General features: G+C 41.3%; 2 protein-coding genes across 2 annotated transcripts in view; one reads left to right on the forward strand and one right to left on the reverse strand.

The window, feature by feature from the left end:
• Positions 1-567: 567 nt before the first annotated feature.
• Positions 568-6,428, forward strand: urod (uroporphyrinogen decarboxylase). Its single transcript, XM_015957325.3, has 10 exons — positions 568-751; positions 1,510-1,622; positions 1,790-1,869; positions 3,287-3,349; positions 3,486-3,683; positions 3,757-3,918; positions 4,809-4,943; positions 5,067-5,167; positions 5,314-5,380; positions 5,875-6,428. The coding sequence occupies exons 1-10, from the start codon at positions 729-731 to the stop codon at positions 6,037-6,039; spliced, it is 1,107 nt and encodes a 368-aa protein (XP_015812811.3). The 5' UTR covers positions 568-728; the 3' UTR covers positions 6,040-6,428.
• Positions 6,429-19,964: 13,536 nt separating this feature from the next.
• zswim5 (zinc finger, SWIM-type containing 5) overlaps positions 19,965-25,872 on the reverse strand; it is an 84,387-nt gene continuing 78,479 nt past the window's right edge. Inside the window, exons 12-16 of the mRNA XM_015957326.3 lie at positions 25,693-25,828; positions 22,527-22,684; positions 22,274-22,437; positions 21,659-21,740; positions 19,965-21,110 (exon numbers count right to left, since the gene is read on the reverse strand). Coding sequence (XP_015812812.3) covers positions 20,248-21,110; positions 21,659-21,740; positions 22,274-22,437; positions 22,527-22,684; positions 25,693-25,828 — 1,403 coding nt within the window. The 3' untranslated portion in view covers positions 19,965-20,247. The remainder of the gene's footprint in view (positions 21,111-21,658; positions 21,741-22,273; positions 22,438-22,526; positions 22,685-25,692; positions 25,829-25,872) is intronic.

Below are 25,872 nucleotides of genomic sequence, written 5' to 3' on the forward strand. Positions count from 1 at the left end.
TAAATACAAATAAACTCTCATGACATCTAAACTTCCATTTTTGGGTTTGAAAAGTGTTTCATTATTGTTGCACAAAATTTCTACTGTATTACAGACAAAAGACATAAACCGTTAAGTTGTTTATTTTATCCTTTTAACGTTTTTAAATGGATCAAATGGACCACATGTTAAATTTCATCATGACTCAACAAGCGTGTTCATTCATGTAACAATTCCTTATCATTGTTATTTTAATGAGCAAGCTCCTATTGGAGCAGAAATATCAAATATTATTGAGTTGTGCCATTATTTTATTCATTTTGTGATTTGTTTTCATTTCAAATAAGAGACCCCTGCTCTCCTATAAAGACTCTAGAGTTTTAGGTAAATGCAAAGTTGTTTCTGTCTTCTGCGGTTTCATCAGGGTTCTCCACATTATATCAAAGTGGTGTTCGTGATATTCTTTGTTTTTCTTCTTTTGGTGATAAAACCAAATACGTAAAAATATTGACAAAACTAAAGCTATTGAGTTTAGTTCTTCGTGTCTTCAAACGAAATAAAGGCTTTTATTTTGAAGCCTCGGTTTGACCCCACTGGTCACGTGGTGTTCGAAGATGGCCGCGCCCACCCCTGCAGTCAGCTCAGCGCTTCCTGCAGAGTGTGTTTAAATGAGACCACTGCAGTTCGGTGCTGAAGCTTTGAGGAAAAAGTTTTTATAATAAAACCTCTCACGTTTTAGCCTCGCCGACATGAGTAAGAACGAATTAATCCTGTAAGTAGCTCACTTCCGCTCCTACTTCCGTTAAACTTTCTCTTTTGCGATTCACCAAAGCATTTTAGCTACTAGCAGTGACTTTATGTAACCCACCTGAGTCATTGTTATGAAAACATTTTAATGAGACAGCAATGAGTCTAGCTTCCTGTTGTAGCTTATAATGTTAGAATGTTTTTTGCTTGAAATGGACCTTTATTTTGAAAAATAATTTTGAGGACGTCCTCTTCACCTGATATTACCTTTAGGTTTCTCTACAACTCTTCATGTGTCATCACAATAAACGAATGTGTTTCATGTCTCCTTTGAATGTTATATTTCCAGGTAAGTGTGACTGACCTGTGAGACGGTTGTGATGGATCACTGGTCCTTCCTCACCAGCTCCTGATTCAACCGTTTTTCCTCCTGTTGGGAGGTGATAAGAGAGCAGAGGATGTTATCTGTTATAATCACTGACACCAGGTCAGCTGGATGATCAGTGTGTTTGCAGAGAAAAGGGAGGAGGACGCCAATGTCTTTGATAACACGAGCATGCCTTTGTGTTAGATGAAGACAACCAGTTAAATTTCATAATTTGTTAAACATGCTGCAAGTCAGACTTTTATTTTGAAAGTTTTTTCAGAAACAACAGTTTTCATTTTCCCCTCTAAATTTTAGATCAATGCAATGAAGTTGTATCAGAAATATTTTGCAGAAAAAAATGCTCTCAAACTAGCTTATTGTTTGTTTACTTGTTTGTTTGTTTGTTTTTAATCCAGCCCCAAAGACTTTCCTCAGTTAAAGAACAACACATTCCTGCGAGCAGCCAGAGGAGAACAAACCGAACATGTCCCGGTCTGGTGTATGAGACAGGCTGGAAGATACTTACCAGGTTTCTGATTATGTCTCATTTCTTGTTCTTTTGTGACTTTGACATCAAAGGATTTTTTTTTATCCTGCGTGCAAAGTATGTTTTAACTCCTCTTTTCAATAAGTGTGATCTTTTATTTTCTCATACGGTTTTGGGATTGTTACTCATTTGTCGAATCTCTTCTCCAGAATTCCGTGCGTCCAGAGAAGGGAAGGACTTTTTTGAGACGTGTCGGTCACCAGAGCACTGCTGTGAGCTCACGCTGCAGGTAAAGCCTTTTTAACACTGAGTCTATACCTGATTTATTGTGCAGGTTTACTTAGCCTTGGGCTTCTGTTGAGAGGGTGCTCGCTGCAGAACTACAAAGGCGGAGCTGCACCAGAGTCAGCCCCGCCCATTCACGCAAACTCAGCCTAGCCAACTGACTTCTTCTGTTTTTGTTTTTCAACTTTATCGCAAACTAATCTGACCCACATGAATTACGGCTGTTACTAGTTTATAATTGTTAATGCTATGTTCTATGCTCCAATTAAACAAGATAAATATAACTTGCTACATGACAAAGCCTGAATATGTCCCGAAATGAAAAGGTTTATTTTAGCGAATATCTGCCCACAGCCGCTCTAACAAAAGCGGGCTATACAGCATTTAAGGCTTATTGTTGTGTGGGTTCTGGTAGTTCAGTGGCAAGATAGTCTGCCCTAAGTTTTGCTTTCCCATCAGCTGATGCTGGTTCGACTCTCGGTGGGGTCGGCAGCAATCTATTTAGCCAGCTGAAACATTTAATTTGTTTATATTTTAGTTGTAATGTTTATTTTCTGCAAAATATTTATGTCTCTAAAAGTTCTTTGAATTTGGTCGTTCCTAAACAGCATTTTAGTTGAAACTCTGCTCACAAATGGACTTACACTGGCTAAATAAACAAATAAATAAATAAACACATTAGTCATTATATTGTAAACAGTATACCAATAAATTGTTGTAAACATAGTACTGGCAAGTGTAGCTAGAAAAGAAGAAAAAGGGTTATAAACTACCTATGCACTACCGCTACTGGGAGGCGAACCTGCGCAAAACCTCATGTCAGTCTGACTCCATAACCACCTCACCACCACATCTGATAACAAGCAAGTGGTGTTACATGTAATTGTGCCATTCAGTGAATCTTTGTAGATGGGATGTATGGTTTTTCCGCCGGTGTCTCAGTAGAAGTCTTTTCAGAAATAATTAGTCAGAAAATTCACAGAATATCCAGATTTGAGAACCAAGACCAGACCCGCTTCGGGAGAGGAGACCAAATTGAAGCTGAGATGGGAGGAAAATGCATGAATGAGGCCAACAATAGCTTTGGTGTGTTTCTTGTGAGGAAATGACAATATAACATGGTCAAAAGTTCCAAAAGTTAGATTTTTAATTATATGGAACCTTTACAAAAACTGTTCAGTTAACTTCTCAACTCCGCCCTCAATCTTGCATTTTAGATGATATTAGCTATAACACCCTCTTTGGTTCCAGAATGCTATCAAGTCTGACAACTGGAAGGAATTGGACTGACTCTGATGGAATGGGCGGGGCTGACTCTGGTGCAGCTCCGCCTTTGCGGTTCTGCAGCGAGCACCACTTGCTTCTGTTGGGTTATACTTCTATATTTTACTGAAACCTTGATTTTGTTTTCACACTTTTAGCCTCTGAGACGTTTTCCCTTTGATGCTGCCATCATCTTCTCCGATATCCTCGTGGTTCCCCAGGTAGATCTCCACAGAACAGACTCGGGTTCTCTCATTCCACTAAAACCCCCTAAATTTGCTTGGCTTCACCGTGAAATAGATCTGCTATCATGTTACACGTCAGAATTTAAAGATAAAGTTTGCTCCTCTCCTTAAGGCCTTGGGTATGGAAGTACAGATGCTGACGGGTAAAGGTCCGACTTTCACAGACCCCCTGAAGGAGCCGGAGGACCTGCAGCGCCTGCGGGCCAGTGTGGACGTTAACAAAGAGCTGGACTACGTGTTCAGAGCCATCACTCTGACCAGACACAAGATAGAAGGGAAAGTTCCGCTCATAGGATTTAGCGGAGCGCCGGTGAGAGACAAACCGACTCGCAGACAGCTTAACGTTAAAGGTTTGAGACGTTAACCAGGGATGTTGTCCACAGTGGACCCTCATGTCCTACATGATCGAGGGCGGAGGCTCCAACACGCACTCTAAAGCCAAACGTTGGCTCTACCGACACCCCGAGTCCAGCCACATGCTGCTGAGGATGCTGACGGACGTCATCGTTGAGTATCTGCTGGGGCAGGTAGCAGCCGGAGCTCAGGTCAGACTCCTTTTAATAAATACAAGACCTGTTTAGTTCAAACAAGTCGTTCTTACTTCATTACTTTGGGAGAGCAAATTTACCAGTGTTGTGTGAAATCCAAGACAAAATAGAGGTTTACTGATTGTAGGAGCCGTTTCTGAGTATCAGCAGAAAAATATAATTAAATCAGCATTTTTTTTAGTAATACTAGAAATGAACCAAAATCCAAGCAGTCATGACTTGATTATTAGTCGAGTCATAACTAAATAACACTTAAAGGGTTCAGACTTGTTTCTGCACAGTATCTGTTGTAGATTTACAACGTTGTTTCTGACAACGACGGGTTTCATGTCAACGCTTTAAACTGAGCTAAACTCGACTTTTAGCTCTTTTTTTTTTCGAGAAAAGAGTAACCAGAGCTTCAGTTTATTCCCGGAGGCGTCAGAAACTCACCAGCGCCCCCTGCTGCTCACTGGGACTCCATTGAGAATCAAACTCTTGTAGAGAGCATCCATCACCATGCAGCAGTTTAATCCGGGGTCAGCCAGTCTGGAAATAAAAGATGGTGGTTTATTTTTGTCCATACAAATAATTTAACATAAATCTGACATTTTTCCAATTCTTTAAATTCATAGTTGCTAACTAGATCCCCGATTTACATAATAAGCTTAGATATTTATTTATTACGTTTATTTACCTTTTTGAAGCTTGTGTTCGTGCTTTTAGTTCTGATGAGAAAACAAAAGAGTACCCTGAGGTTAAATGGTTTGCCTATCATCATAACCTTTTCCTCACCCGTTTCCACTAAAAACAATATTTAATCTGGACTGAGACCCTGCAGCAGTTTGAGTGTTTTCTCCCGTCCCGATGATGCTGTGAGACACCGAGTCCTCTCCTCTGTCACCCAGGCCCTGCAGCTCTTCGAGTCCCATGCTGGCATTCTGGGACCGGTCCAGTTTAAAGAGTTCTCTCTGCCGTACCTCCGAGACATCGCTCGCCGCGTCAAAGACAAGCTGAAGGAGATGGACCAGGATGTTCCCATGGTGAGAGAAGCCTCATGCTCACCTGTTCAATGATTGGAAACAGGATTAATACATGCTTTACAGGTGATGACCTGCAGGTGGCAGCATTTATCCATAAACGGATTCAATTCTGTTTTGTTCCAGATTGTGTTTGCTAAAGATGCTCACTACGCTTTAGAGGAACTTTCTGAGTCTCACTACGAGGTGGTGGGTCTGGACTGGACCATCGACCCCCGATCAGCACGGTAATCGTTCTGATTCGGTCCCCTGGTCTGTCACTAAGGGCCGGATTTATGTCAGCAAACATCAGCGTTTCCTGCACTTCTCATCAAATACTTAACCTGCTGGTTAAAGGATTAACATGGGTGTGTGTGTGTGCGTGTGTGTGCAGGAAGCGTACAGGAGGGAAGGTCAGCCTGCAAGGAAACATGGACCCCTGTGCTCTTTATGCTCCAAAGGTTTGTCAAATAAAAACAAAAGCTTCATCGGCATCTTCAAAGTCAGTTCTTTAAACTTAATCAGCTAACAGCAGCTCTGGATCATAATTTGTGCCAAAGTGACAGTGTGTGTGTGTGTGCGTGTTTTACTTTTCTATACATGAATGTGTGCTGAACATAAAGGTGGAAACCTAAATGAACAGAAATGACATGAGAATAAATGTCAGTTTATATTCTTTATGGAATTTCATGTTTAATTTTACCCAGATTATTGGTCAAAAACAACTGTGTTGATTTTTCTTTTTGTTAAAGCCCTCAGGTCGGCTTATTAAGATTTAAATGTTTGTTTTCATCTAAACACATGGGGAAAGTAGCATTTTGTCTGCAAGATTTAGTTGTTTTAGATGCTAAAAATGAGATATTTTTTAGAAGTTTCTGCCTCAGAACTCCTGAAACTGTCCAACAACTTAATGCAAATAGAAGAACTGCAATGCCTTTTCTCCTCGCATCTTCAGGAGCGCATTTCCGACATCGTAAAGAAGATGTTGGAGGGTTTCGGCTCCAGGGGCTACATCGCCAACCTGGGCCACGGCCTCTACCCCGACATGGACCCGGAGAACGTCGGCGCCTTCGTGGAAGCCGTACACCTGCACTCTAAAAATATGAACAAACAAGTGTGAAGATGGATGTGTGTACAACAAATAAATCATATTGATTGTGATAAAACGCATCTTTGAATGATAAAATAAACAAGCAACAAGTGGGTTTTTACGCAGAAAAGAGACTTTCACAGCTTATTTAATTATTTCAACAATTTTATCTGCAAGAAAAATAAAAAAAATGTCTATTAGAATAAAATGAAAAACAAATTTCTCGATAAACATGTTGATTTTCTAAGATGAGTCTTTTCTTCATCCTTAATATGTTTATCTGAGTCAGAGTGGATTATTGTGCTGTTTATGTTTCTGCTTTAAAAACCCTTTACCACATCAAGGTGCTGACTGGAAGGGAGACCTGAAAAATAAAACAGTCAATAATGCAAACAAATGAATAAATACATTTAAATTGATGTTAAATTTTCTTTTGGATTGTACAATGTCTTTTGGAAACCATACAATTATTAATTCTTTAGGTCTAACTATTAATTACTAATTTTGTTTTGTAGTGTAGTAAATCTACATAACTAGGATTTAACGCTGTTTGCTATCAGCTTTGCTAAATCCTGAGAAAGATCAAGCAATTTGGCTAATGAACTTATATTTACATAGATATCCATAGATATTTATATAATCGATAGAAGTTCATACGCCAACTGGCTTGGTCTATATTTAATCCAAAGATTAATATTTAATTTAAGAGATTTAAATTAATAGCAAAAGTTTATTTATTAAATCGCAAGATTTAAAAGAAATCTTTGCTCGTTCAATAACCAAATATACACCACTCTGTGTTTAATTTCAAAGATGAGTCAGGTTTAAAAAGTTAAAATTGTATTACTAACAATTTAAAGATGACAGTTTATAACAGCTTTGAAATTAAAACTTGGTATTAAAGCAACCTGTGTCTGGATGGAACTAAAATGAAATGTGTGTGTGTTGGATGTGTGAATGGAATCTCAGAAGGTTTCTATCAGAGAGAGAAAACGCGTTCTGGGTGAAAAAGTTGTTTTGCAGCTGAGCTAAGTTATTTCTTAAAGAAACAGGCATACGGACGCAATCTGTCAGAAGGGTCTACCTCACCCAGTTAGGAGACCCCCTTCTTGGATCTGAGATGTCAGGTGGAGATGATGACCCCCCAAGCACGAGGTGGGTAGAAGAATCGTAGTGCGACCTAATTGGTCCTGAGATGTCTCCGGGTCACAACGACTGATGAAACTGGTTGCATCTCAAAAATCAATAACTGTGAAGGAGTTTTGTGTCAGCTGATTGCAGATGGCGTTTGTTGGAACAAATCTATCGGCGTGACAGAACAGCTTAGTAGAGGCTTCAAGCAGCCGTCTCGATCTTCTGAAACTCGTGCCATGGAGAGATTTTTGATGAGTTCAAGAACTGAACTTGAACTGAGGAGTTTAGGTTTTAACAAAACCTCAGGACACGCCCTCTCAGGGATAGAAAGCTTTGGTTATGGAGCAAAGACATGTGAGAGTAGTTACCTTTAACCCTGATGTCTGTGTCCTGCATGGTGTGTATAAGTGCACATGACCTTCTGTACACTGTTAAAGATTACTGATTATTATAAATAATAATTATTATTAACCAAGGAATAATAATTCATTTCAGTAATTAAATACATTTATAATGAACCATGATGATTATCTATGAAACTTGTAATAAGACAGTGAAAAGAGTTTATTAAAAATTATTTTTTTAAATCTTGAAGTGTCCTTCGTCTTGCGGACGGAACAGCAGTCAGACAAAAGGCAGTCAGATTAAAGATGGTTTACAGCAGACTTTGTGTCTCCTGTGATGGATAATCTGTGAATAGAAGTACAGCCAGGACAGCTTGACCCAGCTGAGGAAGTGTGACCTTTGGGTCACAAATGAGGCCATTCATGTCGCTACAGTTTAGTGTCCTGAATGTTAAATCCAATAAAAGCATTTTAAATTGTTTGAATGTAGATGAAGTTGGATGGGTGACGTAGGACTTTGAACGAGTTTTCTAATCTGATTAATTCAGATAAACTTGGATTATGATCATTATTTCTACTTTAGACCAGCTGATGGAGACATTTTTTCTCCACCTTTCAACTCATTCCCTTCCCATTTTCCCTTCAAGTGAACAAAAAAAGTAAACCTGACTTTGTTGAGTCCACCTACTGAAAAGCTAAATTAAATACAAAATGATTTATGTACTTTTCTTTAATTTCCTGGACCCTTCCAATAAAAACAGCCTTTCAGTCGAGTCAATAAGCCACAGAAGAATAAAAAAAAATCCAGATTAAGATGATAAGAGACATACCCGTTAATCAGCATGAGGGATCTGTAATTCTTCAAAGGATTTCTGTCACAGCTTCTGCTGCTGAGATCCAACTGGGTGTTTGATCAGGGAAGATGTCAGGAGGCAGAATGATCAACAACTGGTGTGAGCTGACACTTTCCACTAAAATTAGACCTGGACTCTAACAGAGTTGCTTTATGTCATCATTATTATTATTATTGCTGAAAGCCTTTTAAGCAAATCACCAGCTTTTGTGTTTAAGGATTTAGCTTCTTGTTTCTTTGAGAAAGAAAGCACTTGGTCTGATCACAAGCTTAGGTTTAAGTTGAGCTGATGTCTTTGTTGGAGATCCCAGATGTGGATATGATCGTCTCTCTGGGCCCAAAGATGTACTTCTAGTCTCATAACCGTGTTTTAACGCCTCAGGTGAGCTAACAGTCCCCATCTTTACCTGTTTGAGAGGCTGAAAGCTGCATCCAGTCTGACACATTAGAGAATGGGGTAAAAAAAAAAAAGGTATTACACAGAAATCGTCATTGTAATCATTACAGAAGCTTTTGGCACAGATCACTTAATCCAAAATGATGATGTTTTTCTCTGGGATGCAGCTAAGAACATCAGATAAGCAGATTCTTGTAAATCCGTTTGTTTTTGATGCTGCTGATGTTTTTGAGGGATTCCAGCAAACATGTGGCCACATAGTGGGGGTGAGGGGGTCACAGAGGTTCAGCGTGGATGGTTGTCCTTGACACGATGGTTGACTCTTTATTAGGCCCGAGCAGCGAAAGCGCTGCGAAGGCCTCTTTTTGTTTTTCCTCTTGATTATTATTCATTATTCCGTGCCCGCTTTGAATGGCGTTTTGGGGGACCTTATCATACCCCAAAACTCACAATATTTTGCAAACTTATCAGGCCTGGTGAAAATTTTGATATTTTAAAGGTCCCAAAAACAATCACAAAGAAAATGGCTGAACAGCGCCCCCTAGAAAGTCAAAAATACCCCTCTCCATAAAGCTTAGTTTATCGTACAGTTATGAAATTTTGTACACTTGTAGTACTCAACAGTCCACACAGAAAAGTCTCTTGCAACCATGGTCAATATCAAACAGGAAGTCGTCCATTTTGGGTTGAAATGGCGATTTTTTGCCGTTTTGGGCGTTTTTAGGGTCCATTTCTGATTGGATTGCTCGATCTTTTTTTGCAAAATCGTCTCAAAAATTGTGTAAAATTGCTCAAAAGGGATGGGCGAACAAAATGAGACAAGAATTCTGAGTTTTCGTATATGCTGAAGGGGCGGGGCCAGGCCTCGAAGTTTGACTACTCGCCAAAAAAATATAAATTGCTATAACTTCATAACTGAATGGAACAGAGTTACAAAAAATTATGTAGTCATTCGTCATCCACCCACAAACTAAATTATGTATAATGTACAGAGCGAATGAGTAATCTACCAACTAATATTCAGAAACTGTTTCATATATTAATGTCGATGGTGGGTACATGTTAAAAGGAACTGATGTCTTTAAGAAACCTAGATTCAGAACCAAAGTGAAGGAATGTAACATTTCTGTAAATGGTGTAAGATTGTGGAATGCTATTAACAGGGAATTTAAAGAATCAACTTCACTTGCTATGTTTAAAAAATGTATAAAATCTGATGTATTTAGTAATTATGAAAAGGTGAATTATAATGTCAAAGATTAGACAAGAAAATATTAGAAAGTGACTGAGGTTATATTGTGTTTGTTTGACGGATAATTTTATTTCGTAAAAAGGGGCAGAAATTATAAGATTTTTTCTTCTATCTGCTCCTTTTCATTCAAATGTTTTTTTTTCAATGTGTTAATGTATGTTGTATTTGTTTGTGTTTATTTTATACATTTTTGAATGAAATAAAATATTTAAAAAAATTGAATGGCCGGATGATGACATCACACAAGCCCCGCCCCCTCAGGACCAAAAAGGTCAAGTCTTACTGTGATATGTCCCAAATTGCCCCATTTGACTTAATCACCACAAATTTGTAGCTGGTAACTCAAGACAAGTGGGGGTTGATTGGCGTCACGTTATGGGAGTTTTCAAAAGAGGGCGGGGCTGTGGCGGCGTGACGAAGTCAGGCGTACCGCCGTGGCCATTCGTTTGCCTCCCATTTCGTCATTTCTAAAGATATTGCCACAAAACTTCTCGCGAGTGATCCTAGTCCGACCCCCAAAAAATCTGATGTGAAAATACGGTGGGCGTGGCCTATTATATATATACTGGGTCCGTCAGGTTCAAGTTGTGACGCATAAGAATGGTAATTTGGCATCCCCTAGTGGTGATATGCAGTTAGCACATCTGAAAACTGACTTTCAAAGTTGCGACCCACCAAACAAAAACATTCACCAGCCGGAACTGCCCTCAGCGAGTCACGATGGATGAGTCATGCTAATTCACAGTGTGACGTAGATCTGTCAGGCTTTTCAAATCCTAGAGTTTCACAGTCTACTTTTTATCAGATGCAAATGCAGGAGATAGGTGTAGGAGACTATTTTCATGTTCAGTTTGCAGGAAAAACTCTGAGTGACCAATTATATTTAGAAATAATCAATAAAACATGGTTGTTGTTGTTGTTTTTTTTAGTTTTCCCCACTTTTCAATTAGATTCACTCAGCCTTAGATCTTAAAAGTGAAGCTGGTCACACTGTAATTGTTTAAATATGAAAAAAAATGTGCTGCTTTTATACCAAAATGATATGAATGACCGAGTGGACGTTCCAGGACTGTTTCTGCTGTTTTATTGCGACACAACAGTGACTGGATGGAAATACAGCATGGAACCGCAGGAGCACTGCTGATCACTTCAGTGTAAAAGAAAAATGTAAAAATTGAACATCTGAAAATAAAAACCAACTGCACAACAGAGAGTTATTAATATTTACTAAATCCTCAAAGCAGCTGACAAAAAGGGGGTGAGAGAGAGAGAACAAAACACTAGCTTTTATTCATCTCTGTCCTTTGTGATACTGTAATATAAACACACACACACACACACACACACACACACACACACACACACACACACACACACACACACACACACACACACACACACACACAGAGGCTTTTGTTTTGGCCCCATAAATAGCAAAAATAAATGAACAAAAATCACCGCTGATTGGCGACAGGTAAGACTGAAGAGGATGGGTGTGTCAGTGAGCCATCTGGGAATAAAGTGACAGGCTTTTAGTGTGTGTATGTGTGTGTGTGTGTGCATGTGTGTGCGTGTGTGTGTGTGTATTTGAGAGAGAGAAGGTACAACAATGAATCTGTGCTGCTTAGAAATGGTGATCAATTTCCACATGGTTGCCTTTAAAGGCTTTGGCAGGAGAATAATATGTGTGTGTGTGTGTGTGTGTGTGTGTGTGTGTGTGTGTGTGTGTGTGTGTGTGTGTGTGTGTGTGTGTGTTGTGTATTTATGCCCATGCTGCTTTGTGTGTTTTGTGGATCATTTCATCAATGTTATTGTGTACGGGCTTTCATGTGCTCAATTTGTGCACAGACACTGAACAGGTGTGTGTGTGTGTGTGTGTGTGTGTGTGTGTGTGTGTGTGTGTGTGTGCCGCTGAAGGAGGTCCAGGCTTCATCTCTCAGCAAATCAGCAGGCCTGAAAATCCAATCTGCCTGGAGAGACAGCAAGCTGTACATCATCTGTCATGGATGGACACTATCAGCGCTTTATCAGGGACTGCACCCCCCCACCTCCTCCCAACACACACACACACACATTCACACACCGTATCTTTCAGTGACCACGTGCATGAACGAACACACACAGCCCACTGTGACAGAGACTGATAGGCATTATTACCTTGGAGGTTGTGGAGGCAGGCGGTGAAACTCCGGCTCCAGTCTGAGGACCCGGAGATGCCTTGCACTAATTCAGATGCTGACAGCTGTGACGACCCTCCTTTGCTGATGATACCTTCCTGTTCCTGCATCTCTACCATGTACTGTAGCTGTAAACCACAGCTGCCACCTGCAAGTTTGAAAATAGTCAAAACCCTGAAAAATGGCCCAGCAATCATGTGCAGCCCTGTTAGCGTTCAACGGATTGGTGGGAGTTCAAATTGCCAACCTAGAATGGTGCTGTCATAACAATGATCCTGTTTTAGGCTCCGATTCAAAATAGCACCTTCACATCAGGCGGATCAACTCTGCAGCTTCCCTCTGTTGTCGTGGCTACCTGCTAGCCTGTAAGCTATGACAACAGGAACGGATGGCTGGCTGTGCTGGACAACATTTTCTGATAAGCTTCTGAGATAATTTGGCCAGTTTCCAGGTCTGACTGGACTCACAGAGCCGTCAACAATCACCCAGAAAGGTAACATCTGTGCTGTCTATTTTTGACCACACATTGTTGCCGTCCTTTCGGTTGTGAGACTGAAATGGCCAAAAAATATGTATTTTAGAAAAGGAAAGTTAGCTTTGTCTCACTGTAACTTTTTAGACTGCATCAGGATGGTATTTGAACAACCATTCCCAAAATCCAGACCAGAAAAATCAACGAGTCTCTTCAAAAGACAGAAAGTGAGCTAGTGTAGTTTTCAGGTTTTTTCACATAAAAAAAAAACAACAACAGAAGACAGCTAGGGCATATGTTTGGCATGGAAGGAGGCGGTGTGTCCCCACCAGGGTGCGAATTACACAGAGGTTCCGGGGGGACCAATGAGACGTGCTGTCTTGCCTTGGCAAGAAGAAAGAAAGAAAGAAAGAAAGAAAGAAAGAAAGAAAGAAAGAAAGAAAGAAAGAAAGAAAGAAAAACGAAAAGGCGCTTCACAAAAACAAAAAACTCAAAATTTAAGTATAAAAACTTTTAAAAAATTATTAAAAATATGTTTAAAAGGAGAAAATTAAAAAAATTAAGTAAAAGGAGAGAGTAAATGAATATGAAAGAGGGAAATCAATGGATCCTGGGAACGGCAGAATAAGAGCAGAATAAGGAGAGAGTGGTGAAGAAGGTCATACAAAAGCCAGCTTGAACAGGTGAGTTTTCAGCTGCTTTTTAAAGGAGACCACTGAGTCCACTGATCTCAGGCACAAAGGGAGAGAGTTCCAGAGCCTTGGGGCCACAGCAGCAAATGATCTGTCACCTTTGGTCTTTAGCCTGGTGCTACACAACCAGTAGGCTTTGATCTCTGGACCTCAGGGACCTGCTGGGGGTGTAGGGACCAAGAAGATCACCAATGTAAGATGGAGCTTGTCCATGTAAGGCCCTAAAGACCAGAACCAGGATTTTGAAAGGAAGCCTGAAGTTGATTGGCAGCCAGTGAAGCTGGAGGAGAAGTGAGGTGATGTGGGTGTGTTTGGAGGACTTGGTCAGAAGCCGAGCACAGGCATTCTGAACCACCTGTAGACGGTTCAGGGAGGTTCTGCTCAGACACGTGAAAAGAGAGTTACAGTAGTCTAAGCGTGAGGAGATGAAGGTGTGGATAACTGTCTCAAGTTCAGAGCGGGACAGAATGGGACTCAGCTTAGCAATGTTCCTGAGATGGGAGAAGGAAGAGTGAACAAGAGAACTGACATGAGAATCCAGGGTGAGAGCTGGGTCAAAGGTCACGCCAAGATTCCTGACCGAAGGTTTGGTGTGAGAAGCAAGCTGACCAAGAGAGTCTCTGACTTTGGGAACCAGCTTGTCTGGGGCACAGATGAGGATCTCAGTCTTATCTTCATTCAGCTGAAGAAAGCTCTCAGCCATCCAGGTTTTGATAGAGTCTAAGCAGGTGTGTAACAGCTGCAGCTTAGACATCTCATGGGGCTTAAAGGAGATGTACAGTTGGATGTCATCTGCATAAAGATGGTAGGAGATTCCTTTGAAGGAGCTGAAAATGTCCTAAAGAGGAAGCAGATAGACGAGGAAGAGTAGAGGCCCCAGCACAGAACCTTGTGGGACACCAGTGGCGTTTACACATTAGCATCAGCATGGTCAGGGTTTGGTCGAGCTGGATAGTGTGAGTTCAGTCTCGAACGGGCAGTGTAGCATTCACATATAAATCCGAGGGACTACTCAGGAATGTGGAAATCCTCGAGCCTGTGGGCAGCGTTTAATACTCGTGGGAAAGTCTGCGGGGTCCTCCATCATAAGGTAAACAAAGGTGGGCATGAACTGTTGCTTTTGGAGACTCGGAATCACATTATTTTATTAATTTGCTGTGTGTGTCCTCATAATCTTGTCAGACACACACACACACACACACACACACACACACACACACACACACACACACACACACACACACACACACACACACACACACACACACACACACACACACACACACACACACACACACACACACACACACCAAAAACGGAAATCTGACCTGTGTGTGAAACCAAATTCTGGTGCTGTTCGGTACCTTTTGGGGGCCGTGCCAACGCTAATGTGTAAGTGTCACACGAGCGAGGGAGGTGGTGGAGGACGAAAACTTAGAGACGGCCAAAGAGAAGGGAGGCTCAGACAGATAAGGAGAACCACTCCAGAGCAGATCCTGATAGGCCTACCCAGTCTCTCAGCCTCTCCAGTAGCAGGTGATGGTCTACAGTGTCAAAGCTGCAGTCAGGTCCAGCAGGACCAGAACAGAACAGTCCCCTGCATCATTGTGAGTCAGAAGGTCATTAGAGACCCTAAGAAGAGCTGTTTCAGTAGAATGAGCTCTACGAAAACCTGACTGGAAGCTATCATAAATGTTATGTTCATCAAGAGCAGCTGTGAGTTGTTTAGCCACAACCTTTTCCAAGATCTTGGAGAAGAACGGAAGTTTAGAGATGGGTCTGAAGCTGTTATGGAGAGAAGGATCAAGACTTTAAGAAGCGGGTGAATTACAGCGTTCTTAAAGTAAGCAGACTCCCAAAATGCTTTGAAATGGCCTGGATGTGGGACTGAGTTTTGAAGGTGATCGGAATTGAATCAATTATATAAATTTTACATGCTTATAAATTTTTCCATTATACAGTTAAGGTGTAGTGGGATAAATCTACCTTTTCATTTTCATACCCTTTGTTTTGCTGTCTTTTTAGCTGACTATTTTCCTGTCCTATCTATCTTCTTGCATCTCTTCTCAATCCTACAGAAAAGGCTTCCTATATTTTCACCCCATCAATTACCTTTGATTTAAGCAGATCAAAGGGATCTACCAACAGCAAAAATAGTGGAGTAGCCTATGCGCTGAGCGGCTGCGCTAGTGAGGTGAAATCACCAGAGCACGGGTCATCCGCTGCATCAGGCATGAACAAAAGGCAGAAAGCACCAGAGGATATGAGCAGAAATGAACGATTGCATGTTAATGTTGTCATTTACAGGGAGTACAGAATTATTAGGCAAATGAGTATTTTGTCCACATCATTCTCTTCATGCATGTTGTCTTACTCCAAGCTGTATAGGCTCGAAAGCCTACCAATTAAGCATATTAGGTGATGTGCATCTCTGTAATGAGAAGGGGTGTGGTCTAATGACATCAACACCCTATATCAGGTGTGCATAATTGGAGCTTGCACAAATGCTCATTCACCCCGCGATTTGTATCGCATCCACAGTGTACACGGCAGCAAAAGGTCAGCCGACCTCAACGTGCGCGTGGGTAGATATGGAGTGAGCAGGTCAGAGAGATAGGGAGGTGCCAGGTCGTTGAGTGCTTTAAATACAAAAGTCAATAACTTAAAACGGTACTCTGAAAATGACAGGGAGCCAGTGAAGAAGTTCCAGGACAGGGGTAATATGGCTTTGTCGGTGTGTATTCGTCAAGAACCTGGCAGCAGCGTTCTGGACGACCTGCAGCCGATTCAGGGCAGAGACCGGGACACCAACGAGGAGGGCGTTTGCGTAGTCAAGGCGAGAGGTAATGAAGGCATGGATGACTGACTCCAAATGCTTCCGTTTCAGGATTTGTCTGAGGCGAGAATGACGAAGAAATATGTAAGTGCAGATTTGGTGTGCAGGACTGGGACAAAAAGGAGCTTCCAGGTGTTTTTGCCTCCATGAATTTTAAAATGAAGAAGCTGGAGACAGATAAGGGGAGAAAAAAAAAGATTGAGCATACAGCAATCAGTCCTCCATCTATCTGTCTGGATAATTAATATAAATCTGCTCATTTATCACCACACACACACACACACACACACACACACTGCACTTTCTGATAGCCTGATTGTCTGGTTATATGGCTCTGCAGAAATCTGTAATGAATGAGAATGAGGCAGTGAAGGAGTGGATAGAGGAAAAATATTCTGATTAAAGACAAATGAGTGAGAGATTGCTGGAGCTGCATCGGTCGTCACATGCTTCATTTATTACTAATTCAGAGCGACTGGATGGTTGAAAATGCTGGGATTGGACCACACCAGCAGAGAGGTGCTCCTGAGAGGAGAGCACATTTATCAGAAGAAGTGAGACAATCTTAACGTGTTTCACACTTTATTCATAGAAAAGCACCAAGATTCCAACACAAATCAATATAAAATGGTAGTAGCGTTACATAAATAGTAATAAATTCTTGCTTTATAGACAGTAGCTCAAGTCGCACAAAAACAAACAAACCAAAACATAAAAAAGGTGTTGATAAGCTAAGATACTTCTGTGGCAACTAATACTTAAAATACCTTTTTCAAAATCAGTAGCACAAAGAGGCAACAAACACTTTCAACTTTCCCTTAAAGTTAAGAAGGAATCTGGAACAAAAACAAACAGGGAAACAGTAGGTGAACTACATCTCTACCAGCAAATAGTCATCTCCTACAAAAGAAAACCAAAAAGATGAGGAAAAATAACCTCCGGAACTGGCTGCTGAGCTTCACTCAGAGAGAAGAGGTTCTACGCTGTCAAGTGAACGCATCACATGAGGGCAGCAGACTGCCTTCAGCTCAGAAACGCCATCAACAGAAGAAGCAGCTGCACCTGAACGCACCATGATGCAGCGCTTCAAATCTTCTGTGAGCGGAGCCGAGGCAACGAGGAACGGCAGACCGAAGAGAAATGACTCTGATGTGAGTTAAAAACAAGAAAAAGCCGTTTCTCTTCGTTTAAACGTTTGCTGTTTATGACCTTAGTCTGAAAAGACACTAAAGGCTTGGGTCCTGTTTAAAAGAAACAACATAGAAATAAAGCAAAAAATAAATCAACTTTGTACATTGATCGGTCAGAAAGGCATTTTTACTTTCCATCACCGTTTCACTTGTCACCTCCTGTAGAAGTTGCAGCAGGTGCGGGCTGGCGACTTTCCCGATACAAGCATGCATTTCCTCCTCTTTCCCTCCGTCCTCGTTTTAATAGTGGTTCACCCCACGATGTCCGGTCCCTCCCACGTTCTTTCATTTGGGACAAGCCCATCAAAGTGGTTCTGCATAGTCAGGTTTAGTACAAATCTGTACAACTTCTCCTTTTGGAAAACAGATTTCCTTTTTTTTTTCTCTTTTTTCTTTTGCAAATGACAACACAAGTAAGCAAAACCAAAGTGAATGAAATGTACACAGGAGCACCTGAGAAATGCCTTGAAGTCTTTGCTCTTACAAAAAAATAAAACATCCCCGTTCAAAAACAATATTCAAGTACACCCCGCCGAAACGAACGGAAAAACAAACACACAACGTACTTATCATAAATAATTTTAACTTTACAATTTTCTGAATTGCCACTTTAATATTTACAATATTTTAAATGCTTAATGCTACTATTTTTTGTTTTGATTCTTTAAGTGGTGTCCCTGAGAACTGAGTTTAGCCTCTTTTCTCTCTTTGATCTGCTCAGTTTTCCTTTTTCCTCCACATTTGTTTATCTGCGTTTATTCAAATGATAATAAAAAAGGAAATAAAAATAAAAATAAAAGAGTTATGACGGACTACCCGGATCGTGAAAGGTAGCTCTCATGGAATGTAAAAGCAGATAAGAAACCCCTTTTTCCTGTTTTATCTCTTCTTTTAAAATACAGTCCTGTTGTATGTGTGTGTGTGTTCAAACTCAGTGATATAAAATTACGGAACAACAATAAATAAACGCTGAAGCAGGCAGGAACATACTGAAGAGGTATTTGTGTGAAGTGCTTGTACGTTTAGTCTGATCAATTAAAGATTCAAGCTCTTGTTTAACAGCCATTAAAAATGACATTTAGCCAACAGATAATGGAACATGGATGTCCCTCGTGAAAAAAATCACTTCCTGCACCAAGGCATGTGGTCTCAAATACGTACAAAGAAGTCATCAAGTTATTAAAAAAAGTTTGTTTTTCTTTTCTTGTGGATGCACTGTGTGTATCCAACCCCTTGAGTAAGACAAGGCCAATCTTCTTCACAGCCGATGATGATGATGACCAGTTAAATCCACAAAAAGCCCTTTTCCATCACAAGACAAATAATCTAGAGTTCAAAAAGATAAATTAAACACATCTAATACCGATTTGGCCTAAATTATTAGAGAATTTTCCATCCTTAAAAAAAATAAAGATTTTTCTTTTACAACACCTCAAACTCTTCTTATATTTTTGCCCACTAGGGGGAGACAAACAAAAGCTGAAAACGGCGTAAAAGTGTTCGTAAAAATAAGCTAACATGCTAACAAGACTTAACCAACTTAACTGAATGATTTATTTACTCACTTGTTCGTCTTCCCCATTTAATTCTTTGTAGGATTGTGGCTTAACTGAATAATACTTAACCTAATTATTTTAATTTTACTTGTAGGACACAAGTTGTAACATAACAAAGGCGCTTTAGCTAAGTTGTAAAAAATTAGCAAGATTCTAATTTAATCAAGTCTTATCTGTGGGACATTATTATCTATAGGTGTTTTAGAGTAAATTTGTAATTTTAAATTTCCAATTGCAGATACAATTTCATTTTTTATATGAATTAATTTAGCTGCAAAGGTAGTTTATTCCACGTTTGCCTAGAAATGCACTCACATGTTTCAAAATATGTTTCTAAACTCTGTAAACCAATATTCTTCATCTGACCCATCAGTTTGCAGCTTCCATCTCTTCTCTTCACTGTTGCATAAGAGCTTGTTTGATTTGTCTGGAACAAAAAATTCACCCCTAAGTATTTGTGGCAATTTGGGAAACGGTTTATCTGAGTTTCAATCACTGGAAAATCACTTTCCCGATAAAGAAAATAGCAGATTTTCAGTAAAGAGTCTTGTAATGGAAAAGGGATCTAAGAGACGAATGGCTTCCTAACAAAAGGCAAGAACGTGAACTCGATGCTGCCAAGTGAAACAAAAAATGACCTAATGTTGGTCTGTTGGGCGGTCTCTCAATCAACCCCAACAATTAGCTTTCGTTAATAATAGGATTGGCAATTATACGGTTTACAAGAACGGCGTTCACATGAAAGTTAAAGCAGCTGGGTCACCCTCAGGAGTCTGGATTTAAAACGTGCACTCCTTACGGTTTCTCCACTAAAGATATTCCATGGAGACCAACAGGTAAAGGTTTTTAAATCTCTGTATGAAACAAGAGGCCATTTCTGCCCCAGAAGTTAAAGCTGGCTTGTGACAGTCGAGGTGTGGTATTAATACTGCACCACTTTCCAAATGCTGTCGTGCTTTCTTGACTTTAACGGTTTCTTCTTCTTAACCACAGCTGAAAGCGTATTCCGGGAAAAATCGCACGCCTCATCCAACAGAATCATTTGGTTTTCCTTTAAACCCCCCCCCCCCGAAAAAAACATGTCTTTTGCTTTTGTCATCACATTCTTTTACATTTTTCTCTAACTAAACTGAGCCAAAATCAGAGGGGCAGATACTTTTTGCAGCAACAGTGTAAGTGGACTGCGAACACTTCTTGGTTCACATTCAAGAAATGGAACAGAATAAAACGTTAAGACTTAGTCAACAGATGGCTCAAAGCATAAGAAGTAGGAGTCTCAAATAGAAACGAAGGACTATTCCCCGTGAAGAGGGTCTCTGTGAGGCAGGGGTGAGGTCAGCCGAAGCGCTCCCTCACCAACATCATCAGTTTCTTCTTGCCCTTGTAGATCTGTTTCAGGTTGTCTATGAACTGGGCGAACTGGATGTGGCCGTCCTGTGCTAGGAGGAAAGTCTCCCGTGCTTTGCTAAGGAACTCGATGAACTCGCCATAGTGCCGCGGACTGATGTGAGTCAGTCGAGAGTGTGTGGTGTTGATGTACGCAGAGATTGTGGCGTCTAGGAGCTGCCGAAGCGGGGCCTTGTCTGTTGACATGAGTTTCCCAGAGTTCCTCCGCCCGGGAATGCCGGCGAGACCCGGTGCCGTCATGGTGCACCGCCGCAAGATGTCGGAGAGCACCGTGGCACAGTGCACGCTTTTCACCACCAGAGGGATAATGGCTGCAAGCTCATTCTTTCCCAACGAATGACTGAGCGCGCAAGCCCACAGCACATCGTTAATAGCAGGGTGTGTGTCCTGGTTGTAGGCCAGGTTCAGGTGGGTCATGGCGAGAGACGCCAGCTTGAACGACCGTAGGGGGTACCCTCTGTGCTCCATGTACCTCGCAATAGTGAACAGCTGAGAGTAAGTCATACCCGTCGACGCGGCATCTATCACAATCTGGTAAGCGGTCTCAAAAGCGATATGGTCCTTCTCACAAAGCGTCAGGGCCGATAGGGCGCAGTTCTGGGGGTCCTTCATGGCGCACTGCAGTGCCAGGGTCCTGGCGCAGCTGGCCAGCTCCTCCCGCTGGGGGTAGTCGAGGCTGAGGCGCAGGATGGTGTTATGGGACATGACAGTGGCTGCCACGATGCTAGTGGCCTCAGTGGGAGTGAAGAGAGTGTACCAGCTCTGCAGGATGCTGACCAGGGCCCGTAGACCTGAGGAAACACACAGTCAGACTCAACACTGAGCTCAGAGTGGACTTGACTCTAACAGAAGCAGCAACAGTCGAACTCAGAGGCCTTCCTTTAATCCTTCAAAATAAGAGACGCACAATGACACGTAAAAAAAACTCCTGGGACTTATTACAAAACTCATAATGAGAAATTATTTACAGTGTATGCGGCTTCTGATGTTATGTTGTACGAGTTTAAAACGTTGTAGCTGTTATTAAAAACTGTTCTGACCTATTTAATCTCAAGAGTTCCTTCACTCAGTAGGTTTCAGTGAGTTAAACTAGACATGGTTTATGCTAAATTACTTGACTCACCTGAATAATCACATTTTTTTACCTTTCTTTCAAATGACCAAACTTTATTCTCAAAAATAAAAGGGTCCTTCATTATTTTCTCTGCTCAGCCTTAAAGATGAACCAGGATGCATCGCAGCAAACCAAAGAGAAGATCCACATGTACCACGGAGACTGTAATCTGATTACTTGCTGGATCTGATCTGGATCTACCGCATCTGAAAAGGCAGCACGTACCAACTTCAGTGGCACAGGTCACAAGCCAGCGAACCATCTCTCTCCTCCGCCAGTTCAGAGTGGACAGCGTCATCCTCATCACCTGCAGAAGGGAAGGTGCTTACTTCCTGTCCCGACAGCATTCAACACAGCAAATAAACAATGCTCCCTTTATACTTTTCACATCTTTATAAATTTACTTTTCCTTAAGCATTGTAGCACAGATCTATTAGCTACAGGTTTCATCTTATGCCAAATGTTTCCATGCATGCTTCATAATCACATATTTGATGAGCTGATGGGTTTATTAGGCTCCCTCGCTCAGCTGCTGTAAACCAGCATTCGGTTGATCCTGCAGAGACCAGGAGGAGGAGGCAGGTGAAGCCACAGAAACCCGATGGTCTGTGTTTTTCCGAGTTTACACTGGGATCTGAAATCTTTAATCATGTGGTTTCTTCTAGTCAACAACGATAAAACTGAGGGATGTTTTCTGTGTTAAACTGCATAAGAAAAAGACACGTAAAGGGAAAGTGTTGAGTGCTTCAACTTTTGATTGTTTGTACATGCAGGCATGCTTACACACACGCACGCGCACACGCGCACGCACGCGCGCACACACACACACACCGCCCCTACCTGCAGTCCTAACTCCAGCGCCACATTGAGCAGGGTAATATCAGGTGGGCTCTCTGCAGGTGTGGCGATCTTAAAGGCATCCTGGGCCAGCTTGAAGATCAGAGAAGAAGAGTGGATGTTTTTCTGGATGACCTCCAACACTGTCCGCAGTCTCAACATGTCCCCTGATAGAAAAACAAAAACGGAGCAAACTCAGATCTTAAACCATCCCTCTCGCAACAAAATCTGCTCCCTGATGGGCTCCTGATGGTACCTTTAGCTGCAGTCAGCATGGTTGAGGCCAGCTCACACTGCTGGGACTCCAGGTGGCCCAGAGTGAACCAACGAGGGTATCTGCTCGGAACGATGGAGATGCCATGATGAGGGTGTCCGACGTCCCCAGAACCTGCTGACGACTCCAGCACCGGCAGCCTTGGGATATTACACAAAGTTTTATATCAATTAAACCATACTGATGAGACAAAAACGCACCACACATAACGGCAGCTGAAGACATTTTGTACAAAGAGCACCTTTATGGTTCAGTTGAATCATCACAGTGATGTAACCAAATGTGTTTTTGTCATTTTCTTTATGCAAATACCTTTTAAGAAGATACCAGATGCAGTGACCATGTTTTATATAAAAAAAAAAAAAAAAAATCTAATTTCTTTATTTTACACATTTTTCTGGTATCTATAAACATAGTCTAGCAGAAGAGCGACATTTATCAGTCTTTTGAAGGTAAAATATACAAGAATTGTTGTCTGGATCAGTGAAATATACAAGCCGAATCGAGCTGAAAACTACTAATTAACAAGCTTCTATCAGTTTGTCGGGTTACAAAAATAGATTTTTGTCCAAATAAACATTTGAATGATTCTAAATTTGGTCTTAAAATTAAATACCATTTAAACTTTTAAATACGTTATTTTATTCATCTAATTAAATTCTCATACCAACATGTGTACATGGATTTGCAATGCCCTTTAACTTTAGTGCTAAAGGTGCAATATGTAAAAATAAAGTAAGACTGACACCCTGTGGCCAAATTTGGTTCCTGCAGCCCATTTTTCTAAACAGAAACTTACTTTCTCACTACCGTTCCGAGTTTCCTGGCTGTTGCCAGTTAAGAATCAGTGCCAGAAGATTCTAAATGATGAGTCACATACAGTAAGTTGATAAGTAGATAAATACATAGTCGTATCTGATGTAAGTCCTCTGGAGTGTTTTACGGTAGGGAGCACTTACTACACTTATTATGGAAATATTCCTGTAGCATTAGAGGAAGTGCGTATTTTTGCTATCTTGCTGTTAGCTAGCCGTTATAAATCTGAACGACTCATTAAAGGAAGTAAAACGTCATGACTGACTCATTCACTTCGCACACACACATTTCACTGTAAATCCTCTAACATTAGCCTGTATTTAATTAACTGCCGGGTATCATATTTTGGCCGGTGTCGGAGTCGGCGGAGGTGAATAATGGCCGTTTTTTTATTGTGGCCGGGTGGAATGTGGTAACAAGCAAGTACGGGGGGCGGTTGTGTCATCCGTCTCACTTTTGATTTGCCAGTGACAGACCGCGAGGGTAACTTTAACCGTGCGGAGACGAAAATTTGATATCAAGTTCAAAGAGAACGTGCTGATTATGCTGCAGAACACTCTGGGGAGCAGTAGCAGGGGTTGTATGAACTAGTCACTAGTCGACTTCACCGCTCTATAGTGACTTTTTATGCCTGTCATCGACTAGTCGCTGTCACGTGATGATGACCGGCAAGATGCAGTCCTCGGAAAAGACAGCAGGTGACGAGCCCGTGCGCGTTGGGAGGCAACGCGCTGTGCCAGAGCGTCGGTACTGACACCCGCCGTAAAACGGACATTTAACCAAATTGTGATCTTTTCCCTCTTGCAATTTAACCTTCCCCTCACCCCATCCTAACCTTAACCAGCTTGCGCATGCAAAGCTCTGATTGTTGACGCGCTCCAGACATCTGCGTCCTGAGCGCGGCCACAGTAACATTATCAAATCAGGTGTTGCCACCTCAAAAACTAATTTAACACACGATCGTTCACATCGGCTCATTTCCTTTTATGTTTTCTGTCTTTTTTTCTTTTATTTGTGCCTGATGTGTTTCGCTGCTGTGGATCAGGGCGCATCACCTGTTTTGTCCTCGGTGACGCACCTAACTGATGAGGCCGGCGAGCACCCCGCTGTTTTTGCGGTCGGTAGATCTTTTAGAACTGCAGTTCAAAGGTAACTCATAAGGTGAATATATATGAACCCAGGTAGCAGTTTGTCTTTAGGATTGAGAGGAGATGCAGGAAGATAATAAACAGGCAGGACAGAAAAATAGTCAAATAAAAACAAGTTAGTTTTTGTACCTGGTGGTTGCAGCAATCAGACACCATTGAAGGTAATCAGAGGTGAGGAACAGAAAATGAAATAATTATTTTAATGTTTAGAGCAGCAGGAACTCTGAGAGGCTGCAGGCGCATCAGTGAGTTTGCGGCCGCTGCGCAGGTGGAGGGGAGAGATGGCTGAAGCAGAATTCAATTCAATTCAATTCAAAAATACTTTATTAATCCCAGAGGGACTACCGTTGTTAAAAGAAATGTGTTTAACTTTGAAAATGTGGGCGCAATTTTAATTGTCAAAAACTCCAGCGAACCATTAGTTAATTTTGCTTAAATAGAAATTGAGGCATGCCTCTAATTCTGGCCCCCCTTCCAATAAAGGCCTGGAGCTTGACGAGCTTGAGTCAAATACAGGCCCGGGCCTGTATTAGAGGATTTACGGTAGTACCCCTCAAGATAAAAATCACAAGTAAATATCATGTTGCTGATAATTGAAAAAGTTGCTTGAGATATTTTTAGAGTTGACTATTTGTTTTTAACTGACCTTTAGCATTGTTAGCTCAACGTTGGCCTTTAGCCTGCTTCCCCCTTAGAGTAAAACAAAAAGATCTTTTTGATTCTTTGGAGTACAGGAAATAACTTCTGGGTCGCTCCTGTTTAATGACTTTGCTTCTTTAAACAACTCTGGAGTTTTTCCTGGCTGGTGTCAAATTACAAATGCTGTGCTGCAGCATTAGCTTGGTGCAGATTCAGCAACCTAACAAGTTCAGATTGTAAACAATAACGTTTTACTTGTTTTCAAAGGAGAAAAACTGACAGCCCTCAGCTGGCTGACAACGAAATCTGTTTCACTGTAACATTCATTTCAACATGATTAAGACATTGGACTGTTTAGTGATCATTTCACTGTAAAATTCTTACATATTGCTCCATTAATGAAGCTACAAAAAAAAAAAGACGATTTACAGCAGATTCCTTTTGCAATGCGAGTTCAATTGGACTGAACTGACTAAACAGACATAGATCAGAGATCTATATAAATACTTTGGACCAGCTCCTGTTCTGATGAAAAGAAATCTCACCTCATGGCACGAAGAGCCACTTTATATGCCAGGTCAGCGTCGTGCGGCAGCAGGGCAGAGAAAAGGTACTTGGCGAAGGTGTGCATGGGGACGCTCTCTCTGTGGATGACTTCTCCGAGACCACTGAACGGACCGGCTGAAACCGAGAGACAAGAACTGTTCGCTCAACTTTCCTTTCTA

This window comes from Nothobranchius furzeri, chromosome 11, assembly GCF_043380555.1.
Source record: "Nothobranchius furzeri strain GRZ-AD chromosome 11, NfurGRZ-RIMD1, whole genome shotgun sequence".
NCBI classification, from domain to species: Eukaryota; Metazoa; Chordata; class Actinopteri; order Cyprinodontiformes; family Nothobranchiidae; genus Nothobranchius; species Nothobranchius furzeri.

Excerpts from the sequence above, each read along its gene's own strand:
- urod (XM_015957325.3), top strand. The coding sequence starts at position 729 with ATGAGTAAGAACGAATTAATCCT. Across the intron at positions 3,350-3,485 it reads ATATCCTCGTGGTTCCCCAG|GCCTTGGGTATGGAAGTACA; the intron begins GTAGATCTCCAC and ends CCTCTCCTTAAG. Across the intron at positions 4,944-5,066 it reads TGGACCAGGATGTTCCCATG|ATTGTGTTTGCTAAAGATGC; the intron begins GTGAGAGAAGCC and ends GTTTTGTTCCAG.